The following is a 12604-nucleotide window of genomic DNA, read 5'->3' as shown; positions in this document are numbered from 1 at the left end:
GACTGCGCTGCGAGCCCAGGCTGCGGCACAGCCGCTTCGGCCGCACGGGAGAGCCCCCAGAAAACACACCAGCCCCAGCATACGCCTGACATCAGGCTCTAGGAACTCTGAGAACACATGGCCGTGTAAGACAGGCATTGGGATGGGACTTGTAATAGTCTGCATTGTTTATGTGTTTCAGAGCCAAGCGCTAGGAGTGACTCGGTATTCTGGAGCTGAGGATCTCTCCCCCACCCTTCCAACAGGAAAAAGCCAAATACAGAATGATAAATCATTCATTATTGGTTAGATTTTGGCATCAGTGAGGCTGTGAAGGAGGGGTTTTCGACTGGAGCTATAGGGTGCGTCACCTCAGAGCTGAACATCACTCTCAAGTTCTAAACCGTTCTTTGAGTTACGAATTGATTTTTTTAAAGTTATCTTCATAAATGTGACTGATAGTCTTACTGAATGTTAACAGCAAATATCAACTCTAATAGCAAAATGACAAATGTGCCTCAACCCAAGCTCAGCCCTGAGTTTCTGATCTATTTAAATACCAACTTTTCAGACAGAGTTGACCTGGATGTTTGTTCACTTTCATATTATTACAAATCAATTCACAACTCCAACATTTTTACAGGAAATTCAAGTAGCTTGACACACACAGAACTGAACTTTCAAAAGTCTAAAATTTGAGCTTGTAAAAAAAATAAAGTACTGCCAGTCTGATGACCCCTGAAGGGAAGTTAAAAGGAAAAAAAAAAGAAAAAGCTCAAATAATAACTTCAGGCCCTTCATTACCAAAATCCTGGGTAACTTTTCAAGTGGCTTGCAGGCTTATAATAGCAACAACGTCTGCAATTGATTAGCTCCCCCAACACAACCAGATGTCTTGGTGACAGGGAGAAAGTACTGTGGGTTTGGAGTTTACTGGGATGCACAATATCCCATCACTGTAAACAAAATAATAAATGGGAAGGTGGGGAAGCAAAAGAAATACTATGCTTGTTCTCAATGTGTCTGAATCCAGTTTTACTGCATGTTCTAGCTCATTGGAAAGCCCAGGATAAATTCTTTCTTGCTCCCAAAGAAAATGCCAAAGACTTGGTTGAGTCTGTCCTTTATCACAGTACCACTACTCATTCCTTTGCTGGGATCTTGGGTGCTTTCTGCTCAAGGCTGTGAAAAACATAAGCTAATGGCATAAAAGAATGACAGTCCTCTACATTCACTATCTGCACAGGTTTGCAAACAAGGTACGAGGCTTTGGAGGAACACCAGAGCACTATTTCAGACATAACACCCACACGTAGACCAAACAAACTCCCTGTTCCTGCCGCTCCTTCCCTGACTTTAACTCACATTAATTAATGCATGCTTTAAACCTCAAATGAGAAAAGCGGGAACATGTGAAGGAGATACAAAAAAGATCTCCTCTTCTTTGGACCATTTTGTTATTCACAACTCTGCTGCCTTTAAAACATCCTTGATCCTTTTTGGGCTATGCTATGCTTCTACCAAATACCGCGACGACTCCATGCACAGCACTGCATAACGAGCAAGGAACACTGTAGCAAGAACACGAGTAGTCTTCCTTCTCCTCTCTTCAGGATGTGGCATTGAAGAGGAGGATAAGACTGCAGGTATGGAGTGCCACAGGCTGGCTGACATAAGCAAAGCCCAGCACTGCAGCGTTAATATTTCTATCACAGAATCACAGAATGGTTTGGGTTGGAGGGAACCTTAAAGCTCATCCTGTTCCACCCCCTGCCATGGGCAGGGACATCTGCCACTATCCCAGGTTGCTCCAAGACCCGTCCAGCCCGGCCTGGAACACTTCCAGGATCCAGGGGCAGCCACAGCTGCTCTGGGCACCCTGGGCCAGGGCCTGCCCACCCTCACAGCCAGGAACTTCTTCCCAAAATCTAACCTAAACTTACAACAAGCAGTCAAAGTACATTGAAGGGATTCAGACACCAGTGTCTTACTTAAATTGTAATCTGTGTAAGAGAAATTATTCACCAAGAAGGGTGACAAAATGTAAACTATTCAAGATGAGAGTGAGCAAAAGCTGATGGATTTGGTGTGTGTAACCCGAGTCACTCCCGGCTCCTTTGAGCTGACTGTGCACCTGCCAACAAGGCTCTTCCTCCATCCCATCTTTGCTTGAGCTGCTTCTCTCGATCCACTCCAGCTGAGGTGGCTGAAGGTCAGGAGCTCACAGACCCAGTTTTGCTGCTCTGTTCACACACAGCACAGGCAGAAACAAAGCTTTCATGGCATGGTCATCCTGGTGAGATGCTCACCAGGCTGATGACCATGGCATCAGCTCCATTTTCTGAGCTACCACACAATCAATGCAATCCCCACAGAGCAGCAGCCAGGGAAATCAGGGAGAGGGCAGGGCAACATGAAACAGTAGTCCCTCTTTCCTTCTAATATCAGTCACTGTGAGCCACACACTCCTCACCATGGGATTCACAAAGCCTTGGGGCCTGCCTGGTGTCCTGCTCGCATTGTGCCTGGTACCACCTCCTAAGCATGAAGATAAAGCCTGACAACCTTGAGAATGTTGGAGTCACCAGCAAAACTTCCCAGTGAAAGCAGGATTTTCCCCATGGAAATGAATGCTTCAGTGACTAGGAAGAAAACAAGACTGTAGTTCTCAGTTTATTCTTCATCTCTGAAGAAAAGCTTTATACAAGTGCTCTAAGTTGAAAGCATGATTACTATTTTTTGTTCAAAGGGATTTTTGGGTGCTTTACAATAAGAAACTGATATTACATGAGAAACAGTTTAAAGATCAGAGATTCAAAAGTTTGCTAATGCATATTTTCCTGTGTTGATGCTGCAGTGATGTTTATATTACTCTTCAATACGGAGGTGTCAGAAAAGCATTAGTATGTTTTTAACTGTGTGCCAGGCAGACAAGCAAAATAAAATAGCTGGGGTTTTTTCTTGTTCTAGTCAACAATGCCAAAAGTTACTGTTTATTTTTCTCCGCCCCCATGAAAGAATTTATAACCACTGAAGTAAACTCAAGTTAAAAAACTGGTTTTAATCCCAAAACTGACTGACAGCTGCTGTGTAAAAGCAAACCTAACTTGTTTGGGTTCTCAGAAGTGTTCACATTTGAAAAATTTAGTTTCCTGGAATAATTTGAGGGGTGGTTTTTGGTGGGTTTTTTTTTTTTTTTTTTGTCCCTTTCCCTATAATGCTACAAAAATAATCTAAAGAATGTAATCCTGTATAATTTTCACACTTGTAAGACAACTGGGGAAAGGTGGAAAGCACATCCCCTTTTCAAACAGCCTGAAGAGTAACATGTAAATATGGTGTTGGTTACAGCGTGAGTGAACTCCCCTTGGGAGTGCCAGGTAGAGGTTTTGAGTGCCACTGCTGCTAGGCCTGGCAACACTCAAGCAGATAAAACACTCAGCTGTAACTAAGACCTTGTGTGCAAAGGGACTCATCTTACACCACACCAAAGAAACCCAAATCTTTACAAATCCATGCAAATACTTAGATGAATGGGTAACTGTAAGAAGAATTCTTGTTGGTTTGGTTTTTTTTAAATATAAAAATACTAAAGCAAACTTTGATAAATAAATAATATGCTTGATAAATTACTCACGCACACTGCCAGCCTATGCCAACATTTCAAACACCTTGAGTTCAGCAATATGAAGCTCCGTGGATCACAAGTTTCAAGTCAAACTACATTGCTAAGGACCACAGTAGAATTTATTTCTTTTTCCCTAAAGTCTCTAAGTTAACTGATTTCTTCCATTTTACATGAAGGATGCTTCTGAAAATGAAGTGTTGTTAGTATTCAATCCAACTCATCAGCTGTATTTGCATTACACATGGCTACAAACAAGGCTCTCTAAAGACTGCTGAAATCCACTTTTAACCATGGAACAACAGGAGTCATCGCATTTCAAAAACTTTTGAACACCTAAGTGTTCAAAAGTCATGCAGATGTGGCACTCAGGGACATGAGTTAGTGGTGGCCTTGGCCACCTTGGGGAAACAGTTGTACTCGTCATTTTAGAGGGCTTTTCCAACCTAAACGATTCTGTGATTCCATGACTTTGAATCCACAGATGGTAAAGTGAATTTACTTTGGCCGTTCGCTTTTTCAGTGTTAAAGCAACCAGGCACATAAGCAAATTTTTTTGTTAACATGCTATGTATTATAACTAGCTACTGAACCCTACTTCCTACTAAAGTCATATTTCTGTGGATTATCATATTAATGCTTAAAAGTGAGGGTGGTATTTATTTCTGAACTAAACCCCCAAAGCTTTTGTTCCCTTCTGGGATGATGCAGGTATTTTTCTTCCTGTAAGGTTTCAAACTACAAAGTCAGGAGTTCCCATACAATGCATTATGTCAGCAAGTATCTAACTTCAAGCACTGTAATAATCACAGTTTTTCCATAGTATTTTTCACATACTTTAGATCTTGCCTACACACAAGTTTGCACCATTTAATTAAACAGATTTAAATGATAGAAACTCCTGCTTGGACATACTTATTATAAAGTGGTGTCATTCAGTTTAGTTTCAACTCATTCTCACCAATTTAAGTAGCCAGGCTTACATTAATAGAAAAGCACCTGCATAAGGGTTTGCCCTGGCTCAGACAGACAGACAGGTTTATAATCCCACTGTAAGATTAGCCAGAGTCAGCTGAATGCAGACATGTCTTCAACTGCTCACAGTTTCACAATGATAAGTTATTTTCTGACCACAAAGCCCATCAAAACTTTCAAGATCATTTTTTCCCCCTGGAATTTTGATTACCCCAAATAATATTTCTCAAGGGATGTGGAGTATATTCTTCTTTACTCGAGGTCTCTGAGAAGCCGACCTCTAAAACAAATGCCTTCAAAAGAAACATGAGTTATTGTCCATCACTCACAGGTCAGCTCACGGAAGCAGGGAAGTCTGACACCTTAATTGAGGGTATAAATTGTCAGAAAGAAATATACAATCCATAAATACTCTTATTCTTAGCATATGGTCAGTGTTCTGGAAAGGCCCAAAAAGCACTTTGTTTAAAAGTTTCTTACACTTCTGTCACTAATCTGATCTTCTTCAGGTTAAGGGTTAACAGCAGCTGAGGGTCAGCAAAAGGAAGTCTGTGTTATAGATGCCTGCCTAGCGTCAGACCGAGGGATGTATAAGACACAATCAGCTTCCACTGTAATAAGAACTTTGACCTTTGAGCCAGAAAAAAAAAAAAAAAAAAAAAATCAGGAAGAACTGGATGAATTTATTTTTTAAGGAAGTTTTCTGTCTCTCTTGCTTAGTGCTGTGCCCTGGAGCTCTGTAAATGAGTTGCTGGTCTCTGAAACTCCTCTGTCCCTACTTTTTTACAGTGTCACACAGAGTTAATTTGTGAACTATTCCACCAAAAACCCCACAGCAGCGAAAGTGTTAGAGCAGTAAAACAAACACAAGAAAGCTGTACACAGCTTTTAAAGCAATTACAGATCTGCCCCAAGGTTTAATTTGGATTATTAAAGACCACTGGTCTGGATCCTGAATCCAGCATCTTGCTGTGGCCAAATAACAACCACTCAGGACTAAGGACAGTAGCACAGTGGAGGGGAAAAAAAAAAAATCATAATCAGGAGCAATTCTAATAGAAATGGGGCAATGGACAGTTTCTTTGGATCAACAGGGTGCATATATATGGAACACTACCAGTTTCCTTTGCCACCTGGGTGCTGTGCAGGGCTGCCCACGTCCTGTCCCTCTGCATGGTGCGATGGCACCACTGACTGCTCAACAGATGATGTCTCCTCTCTGGGAGGAGCATCTGCAGAAGCAGGAAAATTCTTCCAAAGAGAGCTCAGTACCCAAGCCAAGAGAATGTTTAGGCCCCTTTGGTTTTGGGGACTTTACAGCACTTTCTTTTATGGCCATTCCTCTTCTCTGATTTGCCATGAGCACAACTCCGATGGGGAGTGGTTGAGGGAGCTGGGAAAGGGGCTCAGCCTGGAGCAAAGGAGGCTCAGGGGGGACCTTGTGGCTCTGCACAAGTCCCTGACAGGAGGGGGCAGCCGGGGGGGTCGGGCTCTGCTCGCAGGGAACAGGGACAGGAGGAGAGGGAACGGCCTCAGGCTGGGCCAGGGGAGGGTCAGTTTGGACATTAGGGAAAATTTCTTTACATAAAGGTCTGTCAATTCCTGGCATAGGTTGCCAAAGGGCAGTGGTGGAGTCCCCACCCCTGGAGGAATTTAAAAGCCACATGGACGTGGCACTTGGGGACAATGGGTCAGTGGTGGCCTGGGAAGGGCTGGGGAATGGTGGGACTTGGTGATCTTGGATGACTTTTCCAACCTAAATGATTCTGTGATTCTAACAAAGCACCTGTGCCTGACATCTGGTGTTGAATTCACTGCCACTGCAGTCAACAATCATGTTAATATCATAACATTTTTTGTAGCTGAAACTCTGGTGCTGGTGCTTCTACCCCAGGGTGATGTGCCAGGGATACAAAGCTACTCTGGTCCACCTCCCAGGCAGTATCTGTCATGACCATGATGACAATTTACTCCTCCCCTGTGCCCTGGTGCCTCAGTGATTAGCAGCTTTTTCCAGTGAAACAAATGGAAGCTGATGGAGTTGGATGTATATCGTTAATAGGAGGGGGAACCTATGAGAAGTGCTTTTAACACCTAAAGTGAAACTTGTTCTGTCAAGAGACTGAAGGCTTTTACCTCTGCTCCTTTTACATATTCTGTGAAATTTTAATGCCCATCGAACTCAAATGCACTTCAATAAATATTAAATTTTGTACCATACCAAAAAGGTGAGAGCTGAAGGCATAATGGCACGTCTGCATAGCACACAAAGAACATCTGACCGAGTGCACACTGATGACAAAATACTCATTGACATGGGGAGAAAACGAGTAGGAGAAAAACACAAGCAGCTCAGAAAATGCTCATGAAAAACAAATCTCCATCTTAAGTGGCTTAGGTAATGGGAACTTTTCTTTTATAAAGCATTAAACGTGGCCTCCCAAGAGTGATCATTCCATGAAACCTAATGTCAGCTTCCAGTCACTAGCTGGCATTTGAAACAAGTTTTCCCACTTATTGCAGAAGCGTGGTTATCTGCTGGCTAACTCCCCTTGAAATCCTGAGATAAGTCACAGGCTCCAGACACGGTACTGCTTCTCTCACTCTCCTAATCCTGAAAGTACAGATAGTTCACCAAAGGGAAGAAAGGCAGACTGAGAACTTTAAAAAAAAATAAAGAAAAAGAAAGAATGAGGCCAATTTTCACCTATCACTATGATCTCTAAATTGCCTTTAATAAGCTTCTGCAATATAGCAGGGAGCCTGGATTGTGGGCTGCTCATCTGCGAAGGAGACAGCTCTATCTCCACGCCATGGCTTCTGCCTCCATTCCGGGCATATTAACTTCATTTATCTCCTCCCACAGACTGAGGGAGAAATAACCAGCTCTTGATTTCAGCACCTGCCCTTTATCTCTCTGTTTGTGCAGAAGTCTTCTAAAAGGCTAATTGCTCAGCTTGGACTTTCTTGGCCTTACACAGTACACAGCTAAAAGCATATGCTTAAAATAACGCTAATTATATTGTTTGTCTCCAGTCAGACTGCTCCAGGACTGGAAGGAAAATCTGAGTTAGATCTCCCATTTCCCAATAATTATTTGCTAAGAAAATGCAGGATATCTTTCCTAACACAGACACAGACACACACACACACATATATATATATTTATCCATGACCTACTGTTACTACACATGCTCACTTTGCATCTCGTGCTGCTTCCCACTGTGGAAGGAAGCAGGAGCACCAGGGTGTGCTCCCAAACTTATAAGCTCCATTATGCAGATGAAGATCGTGGCTTTAAGTGCTGTTATTTTTAGTTGATGTTGATTCATGTTTGAACTATGGGCTAAGCAACAGACTCAGGACCTGAATACATGTAGCGCCTCTTGAATGCTCACTTCTTTGACAAAGGCCAAGATAAGCAACTTGAAAACATTCAGTTGAAAAAAACCGTGCATACATTAGGTACTTACACACCAGAGAAAAACCAACATTGTCTGAGCTGCAGGGAAGTGAGTGAGTAAAAGCTCTGCCTCAGCCCTCATTTTCCAAATCATATCCGTGTTTCAACCGCCTCCCCCAGAGTGCTTCAGCTGAAGATGGTTATTTCTAGGAGGCAGGAATAATATCTCTGCAGGGTCTCCTGTACTTTACAGTACTTCAGTATGCTGTGGCACAAAAGGCAGGAATGGCTTGAAAATTAGCTAACAATTAACTGCAAAGCTGATGTATATATATTCTTGGGATTGAACTCCACAGCTTTGCACACTGGAGTTACGTGTAGGTTGTGTCAACACAGATCCAACAGATTCACCATTTCTGCAGACACTGTCCAAGCTGGCTGGGCACAATCTGACCCCTGTCCTGGGGACAGTTTTGGTCCCCTCACAACAAGAGAGACATGGAGGGGCTGGAGCGTGTCCAGGGCAGGGAACGGAGCTGGGAAGGGGCTGGAGCCCCAGGAGCGGCTGAGGGAGCTGGAAAGGGGCTGAGGCTGGAGCAAAGGAGGCTCAGGGGGGACCTTGTGGCTCTGCACAACTCCCTGAAAGGTGCCATCAAAGCCAGTGTGGGTAGGGCTGCTCCCACCCATCCAGACTTGCCCAGAGAGTGTCATTAAAGACATAAGGATTAAAGCTTTCTCCTTTATTTAGCTGCTGAAATGTCTCAGAGTTGCCAGAGTTATTGTGTAACTATATCTTCAGTCCGATCTTAATATGAGTTTGTCGAGCTTTAGAATAGCTTCCCCTGAAAACCTCAGAGACTGAAGTGGGAAGACCTGAGGAACTAGGAGACTCCAGGAGAGAGGCACAAGGACAGAGGGCACGAAGACTCACAAGGCCATTTCTACAGGAGGGAAACGTGTGATGCTCCTTGTCACTATCTGTGCAAAGGAAGGATGTTATTTGCACGTACAAATTCATGACAGTACATATATTTATCCATATATATCTATATACACACACACACACTTTTGCTCTGGCCAAACTGCTAATCAGCAAAAGTATTAAAAAAGGAAAAAAAAAAAAAAAAGAAAAAAAAGGAACCAAAAAAAAAGAAAAAAAAAAAAGAAAAAAAAGAAAAAACCCAGTAGGTGTAAGTGGGCAGTATAGAAGACTTATGTGCCAAGCTGTCTGTATTCACTTTGTAAGTCTGTCCTGAAACTCAAGTGCTCCAGAGGAAAGGGAAGTACTCCAAGAAACACTAAGCACCCTTAAAACTGGAAGCACTCAACCATTTGGTGAGGACTTACAGAACTTGGCACACACCAAAAACTACTGTTTTGTTGCTTCAAGTGGCAATGTAACTATATAATTTTGAATAGTGTACATCATTAATGCAGAAAATTTAAACTTGATGGGATTTCACTCCAGAAACAGCATTTCTGTAAATTGTGGCCTTACATGTCAGGTTTTTTTTAAGCAGTTAATTTATTTGGTGATGGCTCTGTGTCAAGAAGGAATCACTGTAGCCTCAATATAAGAGCTTTTAATTATCTGCACATAGTTGTCATAGAAACAGCCAAAGTTTCAGTGTTCCTCTGTATTCACAGCACCACCACTAGAAAGGACAACCTGAAGGGCTGGATTTGGATCCAACACCTCCGCTGGTGTTACTCAGGCTATTCCTGTACTGCGGCTCAGGACTCGGACTCTAGACCAGCCTCTCCCAAAGTAATCCAGTCTGAGTGACTGAAGATGTGCCATCTCAGGGACACAGGGAACTGCAGGAAAGACATTAGTATATGCAGCCAGCTAGAAAATTCCCACTGGGTGTTTTAAAATTACCAGCGTATAAATAAATTACCAGCTGTCGCCAGAGGCCGTATAGACTCAGTGTGCCTTATCAGAGGATATTTTACTAAAGTTACCACAAAAGAAATGGTGCTCTCACTCTCTTATCACAGAGTAGGAACAAAAATAGTTCTTCAGAAAACAGACAGTATTTAAAATACACTTGGCATAACAGAGAAACAAGATTCATCGTGTTTAAAAAACACACACAGCTCCCATTTGCTTACTTACCCACTTACACAGATTTCTTTATTGCAGTATTTAAACATCACACAACCATTAATGGATTTTAGCCTCACAAAACCTGTCAAGTTGGTAAATCCCTCAAGAGATTTGAGACATTCTCAGAAACGAATGGAGGGGACTGCTCAGGATTATAGATAAAGCTCATCATCATGTTGACTAGACCTACAGGTTCTGAACTGATTTTCACTAGGTTGGGTAATTCTCAACTAAAGCCTGCAAAATTTATCTTTATAGCATTTAATATAGACCCAGACAGAGGTGCAGAGCACTAGAAACAGAACAAGAAATTAATCAAAAGAGAGAATTATCAGTGTTTGGTTACAGCATAACTAAACAACAGATGGAGAGAGAAGCCTGCATCTTCAGGATATGATGAAGAAAACCTTAGCTTCAGCAAAATTTTAATTCCTCCACACGCTTCAATTTATTAACTAATCACAAAAACTCACCCAAACACTTAGCAAAAATTAGGAATTTAAATGAAAACATACACATATGGCAATCGACAGTATAATCACTTATCAGTCACTACTGATAGGAGAGATGATTTTTTAATGTAACAGATATAAAGGGCATATATATGTGTAATTGATTGGAACAGTACACTTTAAGTGATGAGATCTTGAGCACTTACTCTTAGCCTGTCTTTGGGCAAAGCAACAGCCCCTTGCTTGATGATTTCCAGAACTCGTTCCACTGACAGTTCAGCTCCAGCTTGCTCTAATCGGGAGCTGAAAAAGCTGATCACCTGGAATGAAACATCACAGCACATAAATAAATAGAAGAGATCTTTGGATCAATTTATACACAAAGCTGTCATCTTCTTTTTTGGCACTGCTGTATCTCCACTTCTTTATGAATAATCACGTTATTGCCTGTGTCACAGCCAGGGAGACTTTTTTAATGTCAAGTTAGCGCTACTCTCAGCATCCTCCTGCAGTCATTTTTAACAGACAGATAATTTTACAATTTAACACACAGAGCTGAATTAATAAATTTACATTTTCAAGTACTGTGCACTGACATATGCCTATATTTCTCTCTGTCAGTTCTGCCCATCAGGCTTTTGAGTTCTTCCAGTCTTTCTATAATTTGAGCTAGAAATTTACCTTGATTGTGAAGCATTAAAGTAAAATCACTATAGTTTCACTGACTTCTGGACAAAAGGCTTTAAGACAACTATTAAGTATCTCAGTATGAGAGACTACATCATTTCCTGGGGGTTGTGCAGCACTCAAAGCCACAGCAAGTGGATGGTGAGAAGAAAGCCCACAAAGCTCCTCTTCTACCCAGATTATCCACCCCAAGCACATACCTTCTACATCCTGCATGCTAGGCCCAAGGACCTGCACATTTCTTCTCATCTTCCAAACATCCCCCTAGTGAATCCAAGATGATTTTCCCCATATTCCCCTCCCCACCCCCTTTTCTGTGACCCAGCTGGTCCTTGTTAGCTAGAACTCAGCTAGGTCAGGCTTTAACTTTTATCCCTCTCCAAGCTCAGTAGGTTACACCAGACATCCCACCGGCAGTTCTCCATGTGGGACATCAGAAAACCTCGATTTCTATAGCTCCTTTCATCCAAAAGAACACACTTTGCAAAGCCCATCCCTTATCCCAGGGAAGCTCCTCAGTCACACAGGGGATCCAGGACTCAGAACAACACAAAAAGGGTCTGGGGAAAAATTTCAACACCTACTTAGAGTTCTCTGGAAGTACCACAAGAGGCACTTGGTAGAACCTGGCTACCCCTAGGCTGGAGGCAAGCACAATGGTGATAGTAGCTTCTGCAAAATCCTGTGAGCTTTGGACACACTCTCTGTGGAAAAATACTGATGTTCACTTGTATCTGAATCACAGTCCCAGTCCATCAAGTAATCTTCGTTAATTCTCCCAAGTAGAAGGGGGGAAAAGTGTATTATACTACAGAATCTCTGCTGAGCTCTCTTTGTTCTGTAGCGAGACACAGCTGGAGCCAGAAACCATTACCCTAATTATGCCTCCCAGCTCAGCTGCTGTTCATAAAACAAAGACAGCTGATGGCTTGATTACTGTGAGATTCAAATTTGTTGTTCCTGTTTGTGACTCCCCCTGCTGAAAGCCCAGCCCTTGTTTCAAGCTGAAAGACTTGCTGGGATCTCTAGAAATTCTTGCACCAAGTGAATGAGATGCAGGCAGACTAAAGTTGCTAAAAGTTGCTTTTTGGGGTTGTTATGGGATTTTCGTGTTTGGTTTATTTGTTTTGGTTTTTTCTAGTTTTGTTTTGTTTCTAACAACAGAAGTATGGAAATCAGTCAAGAGAAAATTCAGGTTTAATCTTCCATGCTGTCCCTATGATTATGTCCATACTTGAGCAGAAAGGGAGAATTTCACTGCCTCTGGCAGATGCTGCAGGTAGGCTTTTACATTCTTAGAGATAAGGGCCTGGTGGAGCACTGTGATCTCTGATCCTCAAAAAAAATAGGAGTAGGAAAATGTGCTGAGTTCA

At 42.3% G+C, this 12604-nt stretch overlaps 1 protein-coding gene across 12 annotated transcripts in view; it reads right to left on the bottom strand.

Annotated features, from left to right (window-relative positions):
• DYM (dymeclin) overlaps positions 1 to 12604 on the bottom strand; it is a 224476-nt gene that overhangs the window by 46478 nt on the left and 165394 nt on the right. For all 12 annotated transcript variants that reach the window (XM_017734321.1, XM_017734324.1, XM_017734328.1 and 9 more), the window contains one exon: positions 10751 to 10864. In XM_017734321.1, coding sequence (XP_017589810.1) covers positions 10751 to 10864 — 114 coding nt within the window. The remainder of the gene's footprint in view (positions 1 to 10750; positions 10865 to 12604) is intronic.

This window comes from Corvus brachyrhynchos, unplaced genomic scaffold (genome assembly GCF_000691975.1).
Source record: "Corvus brachyrhynchos isolate BGI_N302 unplaced genomic scaffold, ASM69197v1 scaffold285, whole genome shotgun sequence".
NCBI lineage: Eukaryota > Metazoa > Chordata > Aves > Passeriformes > Corvidae > Corvus > Corvus brachyrhynchos.
Note: the sequence above shows the minus strand (reverse complement) of the source record. Positions and strands in the feature narration are given on the sequence as shown.